This window comes from Abrus precatorius, unplaced genomic scaffold (assembly GCF_003935025.1).
Source record: "Abrus precatorius isolate BTA unplaced genomic scaffold, Abrus_2018 Scaffold8, whole genome shotgun sequence".
Taxonomy (NCBI): domain Eukaryota; kingdom Viridiplantae; phylum Streptophyta; class Magnoliopsida; order Fabales; family Fabaceae; genus Abrus; species Abrus precatorius.
This window is the reverse complement of record NW_020874428.1, coordinates 17,531,379-17,558,116: the sequence shown is the minus strand read 5'-3', so window position 1 is coordinate 17,558,116 and position 26,738 is coordinate 17,531,379. Positions and strand designations below refer to the sequence as shown.

Sequence of the window (26,738 nt, the reverse complement as noted above, 5' to 3'; positions counted from 1 at the left end):
AATATATTAACAAATATCCTTAATACATTAATTTAAAGTTTAAAAGTAATTCTTTTATAATAAAGTATTTTCAACATGCATATAAAAAATTGTTCTATGTTTTAACAAAAAAGAATTGCTTTATTAATTGCTATTTTCTGAATCAAAATATTTAAGACTCCTCAGCGAACGTTGTTAGAATTATGAGCAGACTCGGTGCCTTGTAGATCCATACTCCTTTATATAGCAATACTTATTTATGCATGGTTAATTTTTTTTCTAATTAAAAATAAAGAAAAACTTACCCAAGTAAAGAAATATAACGGAACAGAGTATGTATTAAGCACCGAAAATTTACTCCACTGCGTTAGTCGCCGTGGCCCGTTTCCTTTAAATAAGTGCTTAGTGCTGCTTTTGAAGCCGAAATGTGAAGTGGTTGGAACAAAGAAAAAATGCATCGAATGATGACGAGCTTTATCAACCTCAAAATATGGCTTCTAAACTTGTTTATCTTTTTCAATATCCTTTCCTTCTCTCATGGAAGGCCTAATCTCAAGCTTCCAGTAAAAGCAGTTAATCTGGGTGGTTGGCTCGTTACTGAAGGTTGGATGAAACCTTCTCTGTTTGATGGAATTCCAAATAAAGACTTTTTGGTCAGTAAATATTTCAATAACTTCATTATAATCATTATGTGTGAATTCTTTTTATACCCCTTTTTAATTCATGGTAAACTGTTTTTGTAGGATGGAACTGGTCTTCAGTTCAAATCTGTCACAACTGGGAAATATCTCTGTGCAGAGTCAGGAGGTGGAAATATCATTGTTGCAAATCGCACTTCTGCTTCCGGTTGGGAAACATTTAGTGTGAGCCAGCTATCTCTTGTATTATATCAGAATTTCTTAACAATTTTTTGAGGCGATTCGTTGGTATTTGTCTTATATTATTCATTAGTAAATTAATTATATCAGAATTGCTTCGAAGGGTGACTGATATTTTGATGATGTTCCCTGTTGTATTGTGTTTAGTTGTGGAGGATAAACGAGGAAACTTTCAGATTCAGGGTGTTCAACAAACAATTTGTGGGGCTAGATGGGATTAACGTTGTTGCTGTTTCCAATATTTCCATTGATTCGGAGACGTTTCACGTTGTTAAGGAAAGTGACAACTCAAGCCGTGTTCGAATCAAAGCTTCCACCGGATACTTCTTGCAGGTGATCCCCTGCTTTTTATCATTTCCAAGTTTCTTTCGGAGAAAGAAAAAAGAAAGAAACTTTCTGCCAATTATAGGAAGACCCCTAAGAAATTGAGAAAAAAAAAAAGTTAGAAAACTTGACAGAATGACGCTGTTTTTGTATATTTCCAAGTTAACTTGGTTATTTGAAGTATTTTAAAAATTAATACTATATATTATCTTTTTACTTTTTTAAAAATCTTTTTGGGTTATCACGTCTTAAAAATATATTTTAACCATAAATGATGACTTAAGAGTGTTCTTTGTCAGTGGTTTAAAAAATATTTTACTTAAAATCAATGTCACTTTGAATTCACGTTCAATTCACAAGCTTGTAGAAAAATATGTATTTAAAAGTATGTTAAAAAGTTTATAAATATAAATTTAATATAAAAGTTACAAATCGTAATATTAAAATAAATGCACTATATTTATTTGAACACGAAACCAAAAACACAGCTAGATCCGTGTCTAAATTCCCATTTAAATGGGCAAAAACTTAAATATATTTAAACATTATTAATTATAATTTTTACATGAAATTTATATTTACATATTTTTTAACTCACTTTCAAATTCAAGCTTAATTTTCTTCCACAAAGAGTGTAATATTATAACCATTGACATGCATGTCTAGATAGTGTATTATTCATCGGGTGGACTTGGCGCAGGCAAAGACAGAGGAGCTGGTGACTGCTGATGTTCCAGAGGTCAGCGGATGGAAAAATGATGATCCAACCGTTTTTGTGATGAGAATCGCTGCAAGGATGCAAGGTGAATTCCAAGTCACAAATGGTTATGGCCCCACAAAGGCTCCCCAAGTTATGAAGGTAACATTCATATTAAGTTGTTCATCAAAACAAAAGACACCAATTGATGCTAAGTAAGGAATCGACCAACAGTGTCTTAAGTTGCTGGTCGTGTTAGTAGCATGAGACACTGTTCAATAGTCAAAACAATCAACTTTAGCCACAAGAGTGTGTATTAACTTGTATATATGATGTTGTTTTTAAGAGGGTGTTATAACTTGTACATGTATGTATGCATTAACTTCTTTTATATTTAAATATTTATAAGTTATAAATATTTAAAAAACTCTTTTGAAGAAAAGCAAAAATTTCTTTCAGAATGATGAAAACCAAATATGTTTCTCTTGTACATATATTTTTGAGAGCGTATTAGTTTTGGTGGTTATATAATTGCTTGTGATTTACATTAATAATAAATATTAATTTTTAAAATTCTAATTGCATATTTCTGTTCTTTTGATTACATTTGTCTACCCATAAATAGGTCGGTTCAATTGAAAATCCTGCTATAAATAATGCCCGGCGCCGGTTTTGAAAATTCTATACACAACTGTCATATAGAATTGTTGATTTATAGTTTTAGGCCAAGTTGTCAACCCTCCCAGTTCACATGGGATGTTCAAAGGACTCTTCTATTAGGAGCTTTGTTATAATTTTTTTTACATATTTTTATTATTTTATAAAATAAGTATTAAATAAAATAAAACATATATTTATTATCTTAATGATATAAAAATATTTAATGATTTTTCATTTAAAAATTAAAAAATATTATAAACATAAAGAGGTCTAATTTCTTGATGTCTATATATCTAGCAAGTTGTTGTGAGAATGATTGATGGTGTGGGCTTTCACAGGAACACTGGAGCACTTTTGTAGTTGAAGATGATTTCAAGTTCATAGCCAGCAATGGATTGAATGCTGTTAGAATTCCAATTGGGTGGTGGATAGCGAGTGGTCCAACTCCACCCCCACCTTATGTTGGGGGTTCCTTGAACGCACTAGACAATGCCTTTTTGTGGGCACAGTAAGTCCATATGCAAAATAAACTAACTTCTTTTCTAATAGATATAGAAAATTAATACTATTATATTAAAAGGGCTTAAATTGATAAGTAGTTTATAAACAAAATTATTTGCTTTAGTTCTTAAATTTTTCTAAATGACACATCAACATTTATGTTATGCATTTAACCAAGTGATTATTTTAAAATGACTTTGTTGTCATCCTTTAATTTAGTTGAAATTTCATTTGGATAATATGCTTAATTTAACATGTGTTGATCTATAATACTTATATATAAGTATTATAGATCAACACATGTTACTAACGGGAAACTCTATAACTCTGATTGGAAAATAGTATCACCAATACCTATGATACTGTAACTAAGTATATTTTATTTTATTGAAATTAATGATCTACTTCCAGGAAATATGGATTGAAAATCATCATTGATCTTCATGCTGCACCCGGCTCTCAAAATGGCTTCGAGCATTCCTCTTCAAGAGATGGTTCACTAGAATGGGGAAGAACAGATGAAACCATTCAACATACAGTTCAAGTTATAGATTTCCTAACCGCAAGGTTTATAACTTACATATAGGCACTATTCTGTGTACTTCATTTTGAAGTTCTAACATTTTATCATGGTGTGATATTTTCATGGAAGATATATAATTAGTCGCATATTGTTGTGAATGATAGGTATGCAAAAAGCATAAGCCTTTATGCGGTTGAGCTACTAAATGAGCCTCTCTCACCTGGCGTGACGGTAGAAAGCTTGGTTAAGTACTACAAGGCCGGTTATGATGCAGTGCGCAAGCACTCTTCCACAGCATATGTGGTGTTATCAAATAGGATAGGACCCTCACAGCCTAGGGAACTCTTCCCTCTTGCAAATGGCCTTAAGCTATCTGTGATTGATGTTCATTACTACAACCTCTTTCAAGATATATTTAATGACATGACTGTTCAACAAAACATTGATTTCATCAACAACAACCGCTCATCACAATTGAGTTCCATTACAACCTCAAATGGCCCTCTTATTTTTATTGGTAAGGCTTCTATTTATCTTTCATTCTCCCAAAATATATTAATATTATGGATTCATTTTAGTCACTAGTTTATGGTTGCACTTTCAAATAAAGTTTTTTTAAGGGCCATTCTTAATCCATAATCTAATCAATTAAACAAACTATTTTTACCGTGATGAAAAGTAATAAGATACATATAATGTATCATCTATGGAGACCATGAATTGTGTAATTTTCCTTATAATAAATATAGGGATTTGTCTTCATTCACTTTGAAGGAAAAGAAGGAACCTCAACTATTGTTCAGAAAATCAATAATTAAAATTATATACACACAAAATAAATCAAAAGTTAATTTGTTATCAATTACTACTCTCTTAGTTTTCTAAATAATCGTTGGCATGTCTTCCTTTTCTGTCTAAAGTGAATTGTTCGCATTAAATGAGTCAAATATAATAGTAATGTTTTAAATTATGAATTATAAAATGTTTGTTCTCACTGTGTAAGGAATAATGTTTGTCATACACTTCACACTTAAAAGTATAAGAAATGGGAAAAAAAATAGAGATAAAATAAATAAAAATATATTTAATGATGTGGTGAGAAAGATAGAAAGAGATAGAGGAAAAAAATGAAACAAAAAAAAATAGAAAAATATTGTGTAGATATATGAATATAGTTATTGTAATGTAAATTCTTATCTTTCTCCGTCACAAAGAATCAAACGATGTATATTGCCATTTTTAGACTTCATGTTTTTAAATTGAAATTCTAACTGGCTCAACATTAATTTAAATTTAAGGTGAATGGGTTGCTGAGTGGGGAGTGAAGGGAGCTTCAAAAGAAGAATACCAAAGATTTGCAAAGGCTCAATTAGATGTTTATGGGCGTGCAAACTTTGGGTGGGCTTATTGGGCTTTCAAGAACGTCAACAACCACTGGAGTTTGGAGTGGATGATCAAGAATGGTTATATCAAATTGTAGAATGCTTCCTCTTGAGGCTAGCACCCTGTCCCAATAATCTTTTGCCCAAATGATTGCTCCATACAAACTATAATTATCCTTATTTTAACTTTTAGATTCCTTTTAGTAAATGTAGTATTTGAGTCATGTACATGTTGTATATCTTTTTTGGTAACATTTATTTAGTAAATAATAACATTTTATAAAATATATCTAAAGGTAAAAAAGTTACTTATTAATGATACTTTTCAAAAATGCTAGTAATTATATATAAAAAATTATTGTGAAAGGTAATTGACTTTTTCAAATACTACATAAAAATAAAAAAATAAAAGAAAGTATTAATTATGTTAAAAACAAATTAAGGATCTAAAGTATTCTTAATTAAGTTTGAGACTGAATTATTAATAAATTTTTCTTATCGCTTTACTTTCTTTTCGTTCTCTTTCTTTCAAACTTCATCATGAGCTTCGTGCATTTTAGGTGTAATTAACTTTCTTCCAAGTCCTTTACCACATATCTTTCTTGTTACTTTTATAAAATATACTTTTAACTCATTCCTCCCGTATTTAATCTACAGACATTATAACACTTATTTATCTTTGAAATTTTAGGTTTAAAAGTTTCCTCATTTGTCAATCCTTGAAAAATAGTATTGGCCTCGTGTTACTTTCTTTTCTAATCTTTCTTTCCATTGGACCAACAGACGAGGTATTGGTATCATGGTAGTTAGTATCACACGAAACAGAATATGAAACTACTGATTTGATACGAATCAGGGATGCAAGGATACAAATTGCAGGATGAATCATTTTGTATCTAGAATTGAATCGGAAATCGTAGGAATCACATGAATCGCTGTTGAACCACGATTCTCCTTGGCGTCGCATGATTCAAGCGCAAACTAGGTTGCACAAGAAACAGGTTGGGTTGACACGACTTGGTTTAGTAAAAAACCCTAATAAACCTTTTTTTTTTTTGTAGAAATACCAATTTCTGCCTAATATTGCCTCTGCCGGTCAACTCGCTCTTTAATATTAAAAGAAAACATTTTTTTTTCATTCCCTCCTCATTCCCGCACATTCCTTTTTTCCATACACACTGTTTCATGCTATTATGGTGATCCTCTTTTCCCCTTTTTTATTTGGATTCACCTCTTTTTTTTGCTTCTTGTTTGCTATTTGCGAAGATAAATGGTCCTACAAAATGTGACTGACTGTTATAATTTAAATTCTAATTTGATTATAAGTGTGTGTGACATTATCAACTATATATTATTTAACTTCAAAATGTTAATATATAAATGTTTTTATGTTATTTATATTACAATACTCTTATATTTATGTTTTTTATGTTTTAAATTATTAATCTTAAATTTTAAAATTTAAGATATGATTTGATTTACTGTTCAAAAAATAAGTCTTACGGTTTATAATTTAAATTCCGATTTAATTACCTTTGATTACCCCATTTTACAACTTTGATTGGAGTGCTACACGTCCTCTGGTTCCATCGGTTCCTCCAAGTCCTCTTCTAATCCCAAAGGTAAAGAAGGTTTAACACTATGGTGTTCAACATTTTGGTTTCCCGCAACTTTCTTTAACTGTGAAACAGGAAAGATCAAATGAATTTTGGATGATGTGAAAAGCAAGTTGATATGCTACAGTACTAACTTATGCACTATAAAAGGATTATAAATCAAGCAGGGTTTTTGATTAATCATTCGAGCCACTGATTGTTGTTTGTGAAGCCTGAGTTTCAATATTATTATATATTGTGCATTATTATAATGTTCTAATATTTTAACATTTTATTTTGTAAATATAGTCAATCTTTTCAATTAACGATCTTGATAATATATATATATATAAATTTTTCTTGTAGGCAATAAAGTTAACTCTTGAATTTTTTTTTCGTATAATCATTTGTCTTTTGTGATTCTTCCACGACAGTTATTATTACAATAAAGTTTTAGATTATTTAATTAGTGAAGAAGTTAAAGAAACAGTATAAATCTTTTGTCCACTATTTTAACTTAGTATTATGGTTAAGAAATAATGTGCTAATTAATATCTCCATTTGTAAAAGGACAGATAGTGTTGTATTAGTTTTGAGCAAGTAAAATTACTACACAAGAATATTGAATAAAATGTTTAAAAAAAATAGAGTTAACAAAATGAACTATCCAATTTATTTGAACAGTTCATTACAGTCAATGGACTTTAACAGGCTCAATCTAGAAAGGTTAGATGCAATTCAGACTAAATTTTCAATCTCTGCTAAATTAGAATTTTAGAATTTTTGTAAATTTTTTGCAAGCTTTGCATACATCAGGCTTAATTATGTTAAGCTGAAAATGCTTGAATTTAATTTGTTCTAAAAATTTAAAGTCACATTTAACTGGGTGAATTTATATTAGCTTGATTGAACAAACTCATTTTGTCAACTCTAAAAAAAATAGGAGTGTTCAATCAAGCTAATATTAAATTGGTTTTAAAAATCTAAATCTATATTAAATCAATTTTTTTTTAACTATACTTGTGTAACTAGTTTATTGTCTAAATCTATTTTTTAAAATCAATTTTTTTTTAGTTATCTAAATCCATATGTATGAAACAATTTTATATCTTTATTTATTAAATTTCAGTATTATATTAGTTTACAAAATTTTATTGTAACTATATTTTACCACTAATATTTTTTATTAATCTTAATTTTTATAATTAAAATTAAATATTTAAAATAATTAAATACATTAAAATATAAAAAATATTTTTAAATTAATTACCACCGTTATTTTTATATTTTTTTTAATTTTTAAAATATTATAACAAAAAATTTATTATTATTTATATTATTAATTTTTATTTTTATAGATCTTAATTTAAATTTTTACTATAAACTCTGTTTATTAAAAATAAGTTAGAAATAATAATAAATATTTTATATACTTCTATAAAATATAATATATTAATAAATATTGTTAAAATCTTTACAAAATCTATTAATTTAATACAATATTTTGTATAATAAATTAGTTTTACCTTAAAAATATAATTCAAAAATATATTAAAAATTAATTTGTGTTAAAAATTAAATTTAAAATTAGATTTAAAACTAATTTAACGTAAAACTAAATTTAAAACTAGTTTCAACAAAAATCAATTTTAAAATCAATTTTAAATTAAATTTTAATTTTAAAACTATTTTTGAACCGATTAAAAAAATAAAATAAAATATTTTAAAATTCAACTCATATAATTAATTTGTGTGATGGATAGATGATAAAAAGTATAATATATCTAAATATTTATTGCTTTAATGAAATATAAAAATAAAAAATATGATTAATGAATTAAAATATATCTAAATATTCTCTGGACATGTATTGTTAATGTAATAGATTAGAATACTCCTTGTATTCATATTTTATCTTTAATAAAATAAATAAATAAATATAAATATATATATATAATATTATATTATTTATTATGAAATTTAAATATTTTTTAATATAATAATTTAATAATAATTAAAAAAATATATAGTATATTTTTGCCATATGTAAAAATAGTTTAAAATTGATTTTAAACCAAATTCAAATTTTAAAACTAAATTTAAATCAGTTTTAGAAAAATTAAAATAGATTAGTTTATAATCCAATCCATATAATTAGATTTTAAATGGATCTAGATTGGTTTTTTGAAAATCCAATCCGGAGTTGCCATATTTTAATAAGCAATTGATAATAGAAGAATTTTATTAAAAACTTTGATAACTTTTAATTTATTACACTTTATAACTTTAATATAATAAATATTTTTTTCAATAATTTTTTTCTACTTTTGGACACTAAAACATTATCCTAAGAGCTAAGAAGAGAAAAACTCATATATATAATGGAGTTCTTATTAATTATTTATATTATACTTTTATTTTGTGTTCTATAATTTAATAATTTTTAATTAAAATTTTTATAACTAATTTTTTATTATTTATTTCACTTTAAATTCTTAAATTTTATATTTTTATTTTTACTAAAAGAATTGGGAGCATACATTTAACAAAATTTTTTGGCCGTCTCATTAACACTCCTTATTATTACATTTTAAACTGTATTTAGGTTAATATTTAGTTATTGACAAATTTATATAGTGTAAGCTTATTTATTTATTCAATATGATTAATTTTCATTTTACAATATGAAATATCTTCATTTTGTGCTAAAATTGAAGTATAACTGAATATTTTTAAAATTTTATCTTTTTTTTTTTATCAAAGGTATTTTATTTTGTCATTGGGGAGGGAGATTAGGAGAAGGGGAAAAAGATGTAGGAATTTTCAAGACCCAGAATTGAAATCCAGATCATCTTGCATATAAACTTGCTAGCTTACACTTGAGTTAGAGTTGTCAAAACGGGTAGCCCGACCTGACCCGACCCAACTCGATACGAGTAACGGGCTCAAATGGGTCGAGCTTAATTAGCCCAAGGTAAAAATAGACTTATATTTTTACTACTTAAGTCTTACCCTATGCGGGCTACGGATTTCTGCGGACTAGCCCGACAACTCAAATAATTTTTTTTTTCTTATTTTGCAACATGTCATCTTTTTTACTGTTTTTATAACAACAAATCATTATTTTTATTGTTATTTTTAGTGTTTGTAACATATCATGTTAAGCTATATTTGTAAAAACTTAATAGACCACTCGTTTTTTATGTCCAATTTTTTGTATTATACTATTTTTTTTAAGTTGTAAAAGGTTACTGGTTTCTTTCTTTTTTTTATTGTTTTTGTAGCAGTGTAAAAGTATATAATTTAGACTTGTAATTTTAGGATTTTGAAACTAAAATATATTCCCTTTCAAACTCCTTAAAACTCAGGGTTTAATCTCAATATATATATATGGACTGCCCGAACCCGCATGGACCAACCCGGTTAAAGTCCTATCGAGTACCGAGCTTATTCAAATCAGGCCAAAATGGCCAAGATAATTTTGGACTTATTTTTTAGAGCGTAAACTTGCCTATTTAACGTAGTTTTTTAAGCCCAATCTATTAGGCCAGCCTATTTTACCGGCTCTAACTTGAGCTATGCTGCAAAGTTGATATTTTATTTCTTTGAATGGCCAAAAAAAAGCCCAAAGGCGTAGAGGTAAGTAAGTACGTAAAAGACAAAGCTAAACACAACCTCACTTGTAGAAGCCTTGCATGTGCTTTATTTATTCAGATTTCCTTAAGCTGGAAAGAGGACTGGGCATACTACTGGCTCAGGCCTTCAGATTGGTCCTCTTTTTTGTTTTTCTGTGGGTTTAGGCCTTAAAATGATTAGCCCATTTAGAAGTGGGCTTATTCAGATTAACAGGTAAACATGTGGTTAAAAGGATTAGGCCTTTGAATTTGCACCCCAATCCATGCTCCGTTATTTAAAAGCATTAATCATCTAAAACACACAAAAACTAACTCTAAATAATAAATAAATAAATAAATATAATGTTTGATATAATACTCTTCAAGTCATTGTATACAATCTTTAAATTGAGGGTTGTAATTCTTTTAATATTTTAAAAATAAAAAATATTTATGGTTTTTTTAAATAAACCATTAATTTTACTATATATTAAAATAAAGTTAATGGCCATAATTGTTTTACATACCTTCTCATTTTATGGAGCACCTTAGAATTCACCATAACAATATTCTTTTTATCTTCAGCCTGTCGTCTTGTAAAGCAAGGTTGGTATTATTTTAAGAAGCTTTAGGTGAGTTGAGTTTTAGGATTCGACACATTTTAACATTCAAAAAAGCAGTTATAAAGGTGTTTATAAATTGCTGACAAATGGAGTCCTCACATTGATAATGAAATTTGAACTAACGTTGTTGTAGAATATGAAATCAATTATTGCTAACTAAACCATGTTTATTCAGTTATCTTAATAATCACAATACTCATCGTAAATGGATAACTAAAGATAATCAGTGGCATCATTAATTTGTGAATTAAATTATTAAATCAATGGCGCTAATCAAATGATTTGATTTTTTTTATTGATATAATCAAATGATGTTTATGTTATAATAATCACATTGATTATGACATTGGCCTTACCAAAAGGCAGCAAGAAAATATCCTTCCACGGGAATTAGTCTCGGCTGATATAATGACTTCGACGACGAATTCTCAAATTTGCATAACTACTGACTTTTAGTAGAGCAAGTATACTGGTTCGATATGGACGTTAAACCTTAACGTCTATTTTTTTATTCCATAGGTGAAAGATTCAAATTAATTTTATTGTTAAGAATATTTATGATTTCTGATAATGTAAAACTTCATTTTAGCTAATAGAATTTTGATTTCATTGTTGTGTTTTTTTTTAATTTAATTTTCGGCATCTTGAAATTACTTTAAATAATGATTAATTTTAGAATCGAGTCGAATGAACTCGCTCAGAAAATGTTTGATAAAACAAACCATAAACTAACACATTTTGTTTATCTACAGGACTTGAACGCAAGATTTCCACTTCAGAGAAAGTGAATATCTTAGATCATTAATAAATTTGTTACATACATATTTTTTAGAAAGTTAATTCAAATTTGTATATTTATACTAATTAATTTTCTGGCTAACGTGTTAGTCGGTGAATTCTGAATATAGAAAATTGGTCGAATGAATGATTATGATAAATATTGTTAATTTATTTTGCCTAGCAAGGACAAAGACGAGCGCGGAAACATTTAAAAGATTGGAAGAGCAGAGCAACACGATGAAGTTGAAGATACCGAGAGGCTTTTCGATGTCTTCACTTACTGGCACCAACTGGCTGATCAAAACGCATTTATTGTGTGCACAAATTTACCACCACAACTGAGTTTGAAGAAGAGAACAAGGTGATGGTGGTAACCATGGATGATAACAAGAAATGACCCAATAACCTTTATGGGGACATTAGTTTTGTCCATGACCATGCTGGTGGGAAACATCATTATTATTAGATTCTCACTCTTTCTAGGCCCTCTTAACACCCGGTCCCCACTACAATTACAATTTTTTAATTTCCAATTTTTACCTTATATATATGATGATGTTGCTTCAATAAATTAACCCATGCTTACCTCAGAGTGTTAGCTTTCTTAATTTCTACTCTCATTTTCACCAAAATTGTTTAGTCCACTATGAAATCCATGAATGCGATTAACAAGGATAATAGATGTAACTCCACAAACAAGTTTAAATAATCATATTTGTCTGATATAATGGATGTCCATTGGGTCTATCAATCCATTATATTGAAAAAAAGTAATTTTCTTATAATTAATGTTTTGATGCCTTACCTTTTATTTCTCAATAATCACTTGCCAGTGACTGCACATACAATTTTCCTTTCTCTCTCTCTAAATGGCCAATGAATCTCCGTAGTTTCTAAGTAATGCACATCATCACTTGACAATGCTCATTATTGTTTAGAAAGTGACTAGTTTGGTATATGGGGCATTGCCCTCTCGCCCTCAAATGAGCTGGTTTATGTGAGAGGGTTTTAAAGATTTCAAACAAATGGACCACCAATTAAAGGGTGAGAGACAAAGGGGGAAAGGGATGGGGTCCCTAATTCTCTCAAGTAGTTGCCTTTGCTGTACTTTCCAATGATTGTCACCGGAACTACTTACATTATCTATGTGCATAGGTTAAGATTATTAATTTCTATATATATATATATACATGAATTCAACCTTTGAGTTGATAAAATTTATTTTTAACAAAAAGTTATTAAAAATATCAATGTACCAAGTAATTTTTAACCTAATATCATTTAATTCTCAGTGTATACGTGTGTCTGTAAAAAATAAGAGAGATTGCATATTAATAGCATGCATGGTTAAAAAAATTGTATATATTATATGGTCAATGATATAAACAATTAATGAATCCTAGATTGTTGAAAAATGCTATTATTTATGCTTTAGTGATCACATGTTACAAAAAAAGGCACATATAAACCACCATTGACCTCCCTGCAGCTAGACCTAACCATTGTTTTATGAAATTAATTTGTTTTCTTTCTTTTCTTAGACAAGCAAGCTCTGTCGAGGGGCAAAACAAACAAAAATCTTAATGTATTATTGAACTTTCTAATTAAAATCAATAATTGCAATGATCCTAACAAAACTAACGTAGCTGTCAGTTCTTGTACTCAAAGAATTACAGAAACAGCAGAACCCAAAAGTGAATTTCATAAATGTCAAAGCGACATCTTTGCCTATCGAATGTTCTAGTTTAGGGAATGTGTTCGACAATTAACTCAACTTCCAATATAAAATTAAGTTTAATATTAGGTGCAAAAGAAGCAAGTTCTCTAGTGAAGTGGAATCGTACGATACTCCCAGTTCGCAGTTTTTCTTTCCTTTTACTTTTAAAATATTTGTATAAAAATAGCAAACCAATTAAAATAAATTTTTTATAAATTAATTTAACCTTAAATCAACAACTTTCACATAATAATTGACAATAACTGTTTTTTTATCTGTACAAGATCTTTCCTTTTTTAGTAAGATTTTGTATTAATTAACTGATAGAGTTCATCACTTAACAATCTTAAAGACCTCCTCCACTTATTACTCTAGTACATTTATAATTACAAATAACTTTTTATGTTTCCTTTGTTTAAAGATTTATATAAAACTTATCTAAGCCGAAAGACTAACTAGTAATCTTAAGGCGTAGGACAGTTTGATTTTAGAAAATATTTTTTTTTAATTATAAAGCTGTCACTTTTTAAAGTTTATTTGTGGTTTTTAATTTTTTTTTAAGAATAACAGTAAAAATAAATATTCATTATTTTATTTTCTTGTGTAAATATTTCAAAATAAAAAATCATGGGAGTAAAATAGAAAATTTGGGAGTAAAAAATGGTTTTCAATTATGATGAAATTAACTATTCTAAAGTTTTAAGCTACTAAAAGTATGTGAATAATTTTATATTATATTTATTTTTTTAAAAATATTTATTAATAAAAGTTCTCAAATTTTAAGGCAGTCTTTATTCATTAATTTTATCTTTATCTAACAAAAATTAAACTATTAAAATAAACTTTGAAAGTCTGTACTAATAAATAATACGTCATACTAACATTTAATATGTTAATAACATATATTGATACTCTTAACAAAAAAAAAACATATATTGATACTTCATAAATAAAATTATTTACCATTATATCTGGTAATATAAATCAATAATGTTTATGTTAATAATTTATTTTTATTACAATATTCTTATACTAATAGAGATTTATTTCATATTAATATTTAATAAATAATATTTATTTTAGTGAAAATTTCTCAACCATTATGAAAATAAATTGGTAACAAATAAAAAAAATTAACCTCACCCCAACGTGTAAAATTAAGAGGAGGGAACTGAGAAGAGATAAGTGTGGAGCATATGTTCTTTGCTTTACAAGCAGCCTACATAAAAATCCTATGCCTATAGCACTTGAATGGCAACGTCACATTTTGTCGTTGAAAAATGAGTAAGGTGCGTTACACACTTTCTAATATCTCGGCTTTTACCTTTCGGTTTCCCCTAGTCACTATCAAAACAAAGTGGATAGCATTTCCTAAAGGCTAAAACCTATATTGCATGGCTATATTTGTACAGCAGAGGAACCAGATAAGGTTTATTTCCGTTTAGATTGAACCATATCTTATAGGAAATGGAACTTGAAAGATTTGTACTCCCTTATAAAAGTAACCTTGTTAAATTTGCATATGTTCTCAAAGATTCGATTCTTCTAAACTCTGTTAAGAAAACAATGGATATTGAAAATTAACTACATTAAGTTAACTTGTTAAAAAAAATTGTCAGTTTTTTAAAAAAGTTGTTGAAAGAAAATAATTATTTTCTTTAAATTAAAAAAATTCATGCACGCACCTTGTTAAAAAAGCTAAATATAAAAATAAATAAATTTTGTCTCTAAATACTTTTTTTTTACTAATATGTTTAAAGAGTCTAAACATATTCTCTTGTTAATATTGGAAACGCATTTGTGTTAACTAAGTAAATTTATTTTTAACTTTATTTAGAGACATAATATTTCTATCTTTAAATATTAAATTTTTGTCATTGAGAAATGAATTTCTGTCTCTAACATGACAAAAATAATTTGTCTCTAATTTTATAAAGTTTGTCTTTGAATTTATGGCATGTTCATCTCCAAATCAACTATTATTTTTGTCTCTAAATCTAATCATAATTTTATATTCGAATTCATCTCTAGATGTAAGATATTTTTATCTTTGAATCAATAGTTATTTCATCTCTAATTTTGTCTATAAATATAAAACTAATTTCATTTTTAGTTCTGTCGCTTAATCGTATTTAATTTAAATATAATTATTTTTAATTTTACTTAAAAATTTAACCAATAAATATTTTACACAATTTAAATTAACTATATTTTAGAATCATAAAAATTAAATTCAAAGTAATACAGTTAGATAATCATTTAAAATATATTACAATATAAATACATAATATAGAGCACTATTAAATTCAAAGTCCTAATAGTAGAGAGTTTTAAGTAATATTCATCTTAAAATTAATTAAGAGGTTAAGCTACTGTGATCTTTTGAATCTTTTTTACCCATCTCTTAGTTATTATGATTATTTATTTTTATAGGTTTAAGTGATAATGTTGCATTATTATACAATATAAGATTTTAAATTTTTTACTTCATTTCTCCATTTTCTTATTTAACATTTCTTGCTCAACAAATTTTTATTTTTATTTTTGTTGAAGTTCATTAATGAACCATAGACTTCAATTGAATAATGACCATCTATAAGAGTAAAAGATAAGGTAGATGATTGTGCTACTTCAATAGCTTTTGATCATAAATATGGCCTTTCTTAATAATGTCTTTAATAACTTATAAGTAAATGTTATTACCAGATTGATGGGTGTTGTTATCTTCACTATTTTAACTTTCTTTTTCAGCAATTCAATTCTGGCACATTTTTTGAAAAAAATTTAATTATTAGATAAAGTTTAAATTTGCAAAATAAGATATCTTGGACAATTATATGACTTTTTTATTTAAATATTGTAAAATAAAAAATAATTTATTAAAATAGTGTATTTTTCAAACAATTTTTCTGTTTGGGGTCGGGGTGCACACGTATCGCCAAAACGGCTGGCGAAACTTATTATTTTAATATTATAAAACAAGTTTCGCGAAATGAAGGACGAAAGTAGGACAACTTAGGAGCATTAGAGAGCGGTTCATTAGGAACCGCTCTCAGAAGTCCATGAAAGAGAGCGGTTCTTTTGGAACCGCTCTCAGAAGTAAACTTAGAGAGCGGTTCATTTTGAACCGCTCTCAGAAGTGCTTTTAAGAGAGCGGTTTCGCAAGAACCGCTCTCAGAAGTCCTCTTAGAGAGCGGTTTATTTTGAACCGCTCTCTAATCTCGCGACAGTTTCGCCAAAACCGACACGAAGCTGACCTTGTTTCGCCAAATACAGAGCAAAACTTGTAAAAAATTACAATCAACGGTCATGGGAATTTTGCAACTGCTGTGGCGAAAGTTATTTCGCCCAACCCCGTCTTCTTTTCTTCCCCCTTCTCCTCCATTTTCACATTTGATTTTTCTGCTTCTCTTTCCGTCACTGGCCCTTGTATAGAGTTTGTTCTTGTTGCTTTATTTGTAGTAAAAATTCTGAAGTTTTAAAGCATTTATCTGAGGTAATTATTATTATTATTATTATATTTAATACCAGGGGTGGGAATAAATAATACCAGGTTTCGCCAAAAGATCTGCGTTAAAAACGTTTTCGCAGGAAAAATGGCGAAAGGGGACTTAATTACAGCTTCTGAGAGCGGTTATTCTTGAACCGCTCTCTTATGAGAGCTTCTGAGAGTGGTTCTTTTCGAACCGCTCTCCAAGATTGTCTTCTAAGAGCGGTTCAAACTGAACCGCTCTCTTAGAGGGACATTAGAGAGCGATTACTACTGAACCGCTCTCAGAAATCCCATCTAACCGCTCTCTAATGTGTCTAGTTTTTCATGTTTCGCTGGGTGAATAGCGAAATTACCTTCAACTTTCGCCATTCGTTTAGCGAAACTTGTTTTATAATATTAAAATAATAAGTTTCGCCAGCCGTTTTGGCGATATTGTGCAGCCCGACCCCAGACAGAGAATTTGTTTTAAAAATACACTATTTTAATAAATTGTTTTTTATTTTGCAATATTTAAATAAAAAAGCCCAATTATATCATACATACAACAATTTTTTTTTGTTCTTTGCTAAACTATTCATTTGACTTTCCTTTAAGCCTATGAAGTCGTTGGTAAAGTTCAAAATATGTTGATTCTTTATTCAGTTTCACATTCTAAAACAATGAAAAATAAACAAGAAGTGAGTATAAATTATACTAAACAATAATGACTTAGATAGAGTGTAATATCATTCTTTCAACATGTTCTTTTTCATACATGGACCCTTCACTATGCACAGATGATCCTCTTTGGCATGCCTATTTTTCGTGGCTTTTCTTAACTTGTCTTTCAAATCACCAACTTCCCAATGAGCCCCTAGTTGCTTCAACATATTTGGCTGAATTTAGTCACTGTTATCCGTACCATCATAGACTTTACACATAGCATTTCTTAATGCATGCATCAAATCCTTTTCGATTGAAAAACATCTTGATGTTATTCTCATACTGATCCAATCACTTAAAATTTGCATCCATTAAATAATTTTTCAATTCAATTTTAATTCTTCAAACTACGTATCAATTGTGGCATCATCCATTTTTCCCCAACTTGACCATGCCCGTTCAAACTTTCTTTTGAAGATATTTAAAAGAATATGTTAAACGAATACAAATGATTTCTAAAAGTGTCTTGTAAAAAAATAATATCTCTAGATTTATTTGTAATATAGTGGTCAAAATAAATTTTAAAATATACTTTATTTTCATTGCAAAATTGTAAACTAAAAAATATTAGGAATAAATTTAGACATGTTAATATATTTTACAAAAATACTTAAATCATTTGTAACTTCTACCAATTCATGTCTATTATATGGAGTTTTTCTCCTTAAATTTGAAAAATCTAAAGTCATATGATTTAATGCATCAACTTAAAATTATTTTTCTTTACTAATATTTATAGCTGAGACATTACTTTAGCAATTTGTGCTTATTGTTATGAGAAATTTTTACATTAATGTAAGGTCAATTATTTTTATTAATATTAAGATGATTTTTTTAATTAAATCTATAATAGCAATTCCATGCAATGTGCTTAAATTGCTCACATAGTTGACATTGAGTTGCTGTTTGAATGAATGATCTTTTTATTATAATATATTATTTTTAACTTGTGAGTTTTTTTTAAAATCAAAATTGTTAAAACTTGCACTTCAATTACTATTAGAATCTTCTTTAAAGCTTTCTTTATTGTATTGATTTTGAGCAAAATTTGTTTCGATTAGAAAAGACATTATATTATCTTTCCTTTTGGAATATGATCTTCTTAAGTCATTAATAATACGTTCATTTTATATACAGTGTAAAGCTTTACGGTTTAGAAGTGATTGACACATAAAAAATAGTCTCCCTCTATTAATTTGCTAGAGGCACGTCTATGTATTGAGCATCTATAAGAGGAGCACTTATTATTATCAATGTATTTTCTATTTTCTTAATTTAAAATATGTATTTTGATACTAATTTTAACTTCGTAGGACTTTTGAGTTGATTTGATTAATCTTGACTCTTATTAGTAAAAAAAAAGTATTTTTCAATACAACTTTGATGAGAGAATTCATATGTTACTAGTCTAGTAATGAATGTTTTTATCATCAAATGTAGCATCTAAAACACAAGTTTAAAACATCTTCTTGTTCTAAGTTAAAATAAAAATTTAAAACTTTGTCATTCATTTAATTTACTTTTAATCTATAATTTTTAGACACTCCACTCTCTTTAAGATATTTCAAGAGTTTTATAATCCTTGATTACAACAAGAAATACCTATCTTTTAAGAAAGGTAAAAATCTATAAATAGCTATGCATTTGATTCTCACCCTTACTACATTTTTTTGAAAGTTGATTTTGTAACATCCTCATTTTGTTATTTATTATTATTGCAATTTATATTAGTTGTTTGAAATTAGGAGTGTTTAATTAATGTGAACTGAATGATATCTCGATGTAGCGAAACAAGTCATCAAAAATCAAGCTTTCTGAAGCTCTCTTACTGTAACGAAAAGTGGATAAGATGACCCAACAACATTCTCGCTGTAACTAGAATGACATATAACAAAGGAAGTGTCTGGTTTTTTTGCTGTAGCAATGGCTACTTGCTATAGTGAAAAAGTCGCGAGTTTGAAATATATTTAAAAAACTTTCGTCCTAAAAGTTTCATTTTTAATCAAATCATCTTTCCCTCTCTATTCTCTTTGTTCTCCCTCTCTCCTTTCCCAGAGAAAACCTCTAATAACTCTAGATCTCTCTTGAATCTGAGCTCAAACGTCAATTCCACTCGAATCTAAGTAAGTTTATGGAGTTTATCCCTTGAATCTTGTTCCTATTTCTCTATTCTTTCTTTTTGTAATAGTAATCTACCTTGTGATATTAGGAAGAACAATAGTCCTTGGGTAGTATTTTTGATCGAGACGTGAAATTTCTTTTTAGAGCCCACAAAGAACTTAGTTCTTGAGATCCATTTTTAGGTAAGGAGTGTTACTCCTAAACTTTAGATTCTACTTAAATATGTTTATTAATCTTGAGAGAAGGGAACTATCTTATTTTAAAGAGTAAATCCATAAAGTTTTCTTGAAATTATATAAGTTTGAAATAGATTTTTGGTATAAAAGAGGTTTTTGTTCTATTTAAAATTACTTAAGATGAAGTTTATCATAAATAGTCACGAGTAAGAATGAGTTAAATAATTTTATGGATAAGTTACTAATTTTTTTTTATAATATGTGTTGAATGGTGAAAAAGTGAAATATGCTGAACTTTAGGCTAGAATATTATATTAAGACCGAGAGAATGTGATCTCCAACAGTATATTTTGGATTGCACGATTTGGGTTGAGTCTGAGAGTATCCGACCCTCGGCAAATTGTATGGAATTGTGTGATAATATATTATTGTCTTGTGAACATATGTTAAAATAACTGAATATGATGATTGTGTTGAACTTGTGATGATATGTGCTTGCCTTGTGATTGTATGTGTAATTGAGAAGTTTGCTGCTGTGTGGGAGTGATATAAAATGTATCATATCCTATATGTGTGAGTTGGGTTAAGTTTAAATAAGTATGAATGTTTGAGAATCTATGAGAAAGTATAAAATTGATTATGTGAGAAAGGGAAATTGTGAAATTGAAAATGATAAATGAGATCAAGTATGTGGATTGGAGATTTTATATGTTATCAAAAGAAAAGAGAATTGTGCAATATAAAAAGTGATGAATATATGTGAAGAAAAGAAAAAGAGATACTAGTACATGTGTCACAAATATACTAATTGGTACGATTATGATATATGCGTTGTAATACACCGACGGGTGAGATTATAACACATATGTTGTAGTACATCGATTAGTGTGTTTGCAACATATGTATTAGAATAGTATAACTTGATATGCCACTATTAAGATATTGTATGGATAGTTCAATGATACATTAGGGGTATAGGATCTAGAGTTGATTATGAAAATATGGGAGAAATAAGAGTAGTAAATGTGGTTCACTTATATATTGTGAAAACCAATTTTTTACCTTTAAATATTTTAAAATAAAATAAAATTATATATTTTACAGAAAAAATGGAAAATTTTGAAAAAAGAGAGAGATCAGTTCATGGAAATGGAAGCCCTACACCGTGCAGGCATATACTCCAATTTCAAAACTGACTTAATGCATAAAAAGAGAAAAAGCTCAAACATTTTGGCATTTCATGAAACCCTAAAATGTGAGATTGAAGGCCGGTATAAATACACAAGTATAATCCAGAGAGGGGGGGCAAAAATTCTTAAGAAAAGTTGGGAGATTTGAGAGAAGGAAGAACAAGTTTTTTTTTTTTGGGGGGGGGGGAAGACAACTAATTTTCAAAGGATGAGTAACAAATTTTTTTAGAAGGCAGCAACAAAGGATCCAAAACAAAAGAAAAAAAAGAAAGAAAGCAAGAAGCAACAAAGAGAAGAGCAAACACAAAAGCAAAGAAAATCAAGTAATATTTCTTTCATGCTCGATTATTCAAAAACTCTTACAAGATTTTGATCTTAATAAATTTTGTTTATATTTACATTTTTCGTATATATGAAATGCTCAACTCATAATATTTAATAAAGAAGAAAGAAGGTATAGAAATAGACCTACTACTAAACTGGGTGAATGAAGAATCTTCTTTCATGCGTTCTCCTTCTCCTATGACATCTTCATTTTTGTTGTGAAGCTCAACATTAAAAAGAAGAAGAAGAAGCTTGATATATTTTCACGTTGTGCTTCTTTCTTCCTTTTTTTCCGTATTTAAAAAATATAGTTCATTGTTGGATGATATATGAATATTAGCTTTAACATCGAGCCTGATGTTTGAAAAGTAAAAAAAATTCTACAAAAGGTTTAACTTGATTTTTTTATCTTTTATCTCATCAATCTAATCTATACCCTTTATCACGTTGGCTACATCTTGTTGCGTGGAAACTTAATGACAAAGTTCAAATTTGTTAATTCTTAATGGATAAAAGGGACAGACAAGCATCAAGGCTTATCTCATTTAACAACGCAAATTTCATTAAGCTTTTTATATGATGTTTTATTTATTTTTAGGACCAAGTGAAATCTGAAAAGTTTTGGTAAAAAAAAATAAAAATAAAAATAAAAATAAAATGAAATAAATTATCCTGGATCTAATAAATTAAAGTCAAAATATAAAGATATTAGATTCATAAATGACGCTGATTATACCAAATAAAAATAATAAAGAGAATTAAAATTGATTAAATATATTTATTATTTTTATTTGAGTTTTTTATTTTTAAAATTATCTTATTTTAACATTAATAATAAGTTCTCATTTTTTAATGATATTACATCATTTGTGTCAATTTTTATGTTAGGATTATTATATTTTGTGTAAATAATATGATTTAATTTTGTATTTATAATTATTTCCTCTTATATTATGAATAGTAAATTATTTTATCTAATCAATGAATAATAAATAATACAATTGCATCAATTTATAACATTAATGTGTAACTTCTCTATCTTCGTGTGTTATAAATTGATAAAGTCTACGTGTACCTATGTTACCGAAGCTTTAAGCAATATTAATTTATCATATGTTATCTTTAATTAATTAAAAAATTATCTTAATAATCAATCAAAATGTATTCCCTATAATCATTATTTTACTAATCAGTCAATAAAAATTATTTTATACAATAATTTATAATGCTAATGTGTAGCAATTCTAACTTTACGTGTTATAAATTATTAAAACCTATATATATCATTGTTATTTTAGGCTCTATAAAATATAAATTTTTCAAACAAAGTTTTATTTTTTTTATGATTAAATAATTTTTAATCAATTTAAATATATTTATTCTTTTCATCAAATAGAATTAACTTCATATTTTAAATTTTCTTAAGTCATATTTTGATAATTTAAATAATTAACCATTTCTTTATTTTATTATACAAATATTTGCAATATCGATGTATGATTTACATTGCCTTCGATCGTCCATATCTTAAATTTTCTTTTAATATTAATCATAATAAAAAATAAAATTCAAATGCTTCATTTATGAATAAAATATTTTTTAACTATTTGTAATATAATTGTGTGATTTTCCTTCACTTTCTGTATTATTTCTAGTAGGTACATGTATAACCACATTATCTTGTATCCTAAATATTATAATTTTATTAAAATAATTTTTTTTACTAAACTTAATTTTAATCAACCAAGTTTGTAATTTTTAGATAGAATTACGTGGCTTTGAGTTTTCCATTGCACCTAAGATACGTAGGAACAAGAATCGAATCTGTCAAGTCAAAATAATTTTTAAAATAATTTTTCTCTTTTTTAAGATACCGAGTTATTATTTCAATAAATAATTTTTTCTTCTTTTAAAATAAAAATAATTAATAAGGGTTAAATAGATATTTTTTTCAAAATTAAAATGAATTTGCACGATTAATTTTTAGGTAACCATTTTAAACATACGTTGTAAAGTGCTAATACATTCCTTATACGTAAATGACTCTCGAACTTTTTTTTTGTTTTAAAAATCATATTATTTTAAAGCTTTTTCAAGGTTTTCTTAAAATAAACTTTGATGGTGACTCCTCTGATTTTTAGAAAAATATTTTTATTCTTGAAAGATATTTTTCTTAAACATGTTTTTTGCCATACCGTTGCGACTGTCCGATTGCAACATATGTTCACGATATAAAAGTGGGATGGATTTACAAGCCTCACAACCAGTTGTTGACCGAAATCCTAACTATACATTTGTCTAGAAGGCTATGAACGTGCACGTTGTATTTGTGTGTGGTTTAGTTGACCAGTGACTATTCATGCTACGTAAGTCTTTTGTAATTAGGAAGAGTACCTTGGTAGCGATTTGGGAGGCCCATGAGTTGAGAAAATGAATGATCGTGTTGATAAAGGAGAATCGGACATTAATAGATTGAGTGATGAATAGATGTTGGTATAATATGAAGTAATGTATAGGGATAACTTGTATGAATAAGTCAATGGTATAGGTTCAGATATTAAATTTGATTGAATAATGATGTCTGTTTAAGTGTGAAATAAGATACATGGGTAACTGTTGTTTGAATAAATAAGAAATGGAATGAGTATGATTAAATGATAAATGATATATATGAACTTTTAATAATAATAAAATTGACCTTTTTGATTCCTACGTCGTTAGTCTTCAAAAAATTAAGAAAAAAATAAAATAAAAGTATACCTTTAAATGCAATTACTCTATTATGTTCACATGCACTCTATAAATGTTTTTGTTGACAAAGTAAAGTATGAACAATTTGCTTAATACTAATTTTAATTGCTACCTTTTCACATATCACTACTAGGATTGATATTGTTGTACCCAATATATATATATATATATATATATATATATATATATATATATATATATATAAATCTCATATATGTTTTTTCTTTTATTTTATAATTTATTAATTTTTCTTATAAATAATTTTATTATATGTGTATATAATGTATCTTGATAAGACTATATTTTAGCATGCTTTTATAACTTATATATTTATGTGTAGTTATTATTTTAATTGAGTTTTATATTAATTTATATATTAATTGTGCAAATTAATATGAGAAAGTCATAATTAGGTTTTTGATGCATTTTGTACTCAAATTAGTTGAAAAATAAGGTTTCACTGTAGTCAGCAAGCTTAAACTTAAACAACTAGCACGAGAGTGCTTTGATCACATGCATGACCATGTTTATGGTCTTGCACGACCATGTTCACTTATGGGAAGCCTAAACCTTAAGCAACTTTAAGATTTTTCAAACCCTACAAAAGAGACCTCATAGGAGCGACTTAAGCATCCTATTTTTATCTCATCCTTGCCAAGTCTTTTTACACATCACTTCCACATTCTCAATATTGGTGTTAGCTAGTTGTTGATGACTATTGAAGTTTTGAGAGCGTGTTGGATCAAGAGTTCTCCTTATCTCTTCTCCATTGGATTAGTTTATTATTAGTTTGATTTTCTTTTATATTATGTCTAGCTAAATTCATAGCTACAGTGAATTTTTTGCATAACTTTATAAAAGTTTTATAATTTATGATAATTTCTTGTTTCCGTTCTTGATTGGTGTTACCCTATTATGTTATAATTATATGTCAGAATTAACAACTCTTAAACATACCATAATTAATTATAGACGATCATACCATATATAGTTAATAGATCTATAGGGTAACACCAAACAAAAGATTAGGTGGACCAAGTTTAATTCTTCTATTTCAATTGTTATTAAATTAACAACTCATAGGTATTTTATGCTTTCTCTTCCCTTTACTTTACATGATCATTAGAGGTGATAGTTTAAAAAAAAAAATATTAACATTGCATATTTATTAGTTGTTAATAAATTTAATATGAGTTGTTGGTGATCATAAGGAAATCAAAATTATAATTAATCTAAAAAGAGAACATAAAAAAATGCAAAAATGAAACTATGCATCCTAAGTTCTTCTTAATTAATTTATTGTTAGAGATTGTACTATTTTAATTTCTTGTTAATTAATTTTATATTCAAATCCTTATTATATTTAATTTCATATCTTTAAAGTTTAAACAATTAAATTAAGAATTTTTTAATAATTAAAAATAATTCTTGTGTGATAATATTTTGATAACTTATTTTAGAACTCAATATTACTTTTTAATAAATACATTTATCAACAAACATATCTCACACTTTTAAATACCACGACTGTGATTAAAACGATATTTAATAATGACATAAAATATTATGATTAATAATATAAAAGTAATTTATTTTTAAAAACTAAATAAATATTCAAATTCATATGATATTTTTTTAAATTAATTTTTTGAAAAAAGTAACATTTTTATTCATGTCTCGCAGGAAATAAGGAAAAAAGGTATGAATTGTTTGTTCCATATGTTCTATTGACCTCTTTTTTTTCTTTTTTTTTTATCTTTGCTTTTCTCTCTCTCGCTCTTATTTTTTCTTCATCATAGCTTTCTCTCTTTCTCTTTTATTAATTTCTACTTGCGTTGCCCTTCTCTCTCACACACTTACTTTTTCTTCTAATATATCCCCACATTCTTTATTTATTTTTCTCTTTCTTTCTTCCTTCCCTAATCTTCTGCTGTGCTGAGAGAATAACACAACTTAGGGAGTAAGTTAACCTGAAAAGAAATATTTACCAATATTTTCATTGCATTAATATGTTAGTTTCATTTTTCTGAAGCCAATGATATATTTATTTTTAATTGAAAGATAAAGATATTTTAGTGCTTCTAATATAAAATGATAATTTTGTAAATATAATTTAACGATGTGTTTCTTTTAATTTGAATAGAAATACTATTTTTAAAGTATTATATTTTTAAATTCATCTAAAAAAATCAAGACTTAAATAACATTTTAATCCGTAAAAATATCATGCTTTTTAATTTTAATCTTTGTAAAAATTTATTTGACTTTAGTCCTGTATTTAATAAAAACACATGATTTTAGTCTCTCATAAACTAAAATCACATACACAAATTTAAGATAAGATTTATATAACAATAAGATAAAATATCCAGGTAACTTATAAAATTTCTCCTCGTCGAGTATTTTTTTAGAAAAAAATTATGACAGCTTATACCAATTAAAAATATTATATTTTTAATTTTTAAAAATATAATTAAATTTTATTTTACTCAAATATTTTTACTCAAGTATTAATTTTTAAGTAATATGTAATGTGACATGTCCAGATGCATAATATATCATCAGTGAATAGTGACAGAGAATATTTAAAAAAATAAAAATTTATAAAAACTAAAATTAATTAAAAAAATCTTTGAAAAAACAAAATTAAAATTAATGGTGCTTAAAACAACGAGCACATACACTCGAGGACCAATTAATAAACTCAT

At 27.0% G+C, this 26,738-nt stretch overlaps 1 protein-coding gene across 1 annotated transcript; it reads left to right on the top strand.

Annotated features, from left to right (window-relative positions):
- The first annotated feature begins 393 nt into the window (after positions 1-393).
- Positions 394-5,104, top strand: LOC113847753 (probable glucan 1,3-beta-glucosidase A). Its single transcript, XM_027477019.1, has 8 exons — positions 394-632; positions 723-842; positions 1,005-1,190; positions 1,882-2,040; positions 2,877-3,046; positions 3,451-3,606; positions 3,727-4,079; positions 4,861-5,104. The coding sequence occupies exons 1-8, from the start codon at positions 432-434 to the stop codon at positions 5,040-5,042; spliced, it is 1,527 nt and encodes a 508-aa protein (XP_027332820.1). The 5' UTR covers positions 394-431; the 3' UTR covers positions 5,043-5,104.
- Positions 5,105-26,738: the final 21,634 nt, after the last annotated feature.

Coding starts and splice junctions, on each gene's coding strand:
- LOC113847753 (XM_027477019.1), top strand. CDS start 432: ATGCATCGAATGATGACGAGCTTTATCAACCTCAAAATATGGCTTCTA. Junction 1,191..1,881: donor CCACCGGATACTTCTTGCAG/GTGATCCCCTGC, acceptor GACTTGGCGCAG/GCAAAGACAGAGGAGCTGGT. Junction 2,041..2,876: donor AGGCTCCCCAAGTTATGAAG/GTAACATTCATA, acceptor GGGCTTTCACAG/GAACACTGGAGCACTTTTGT.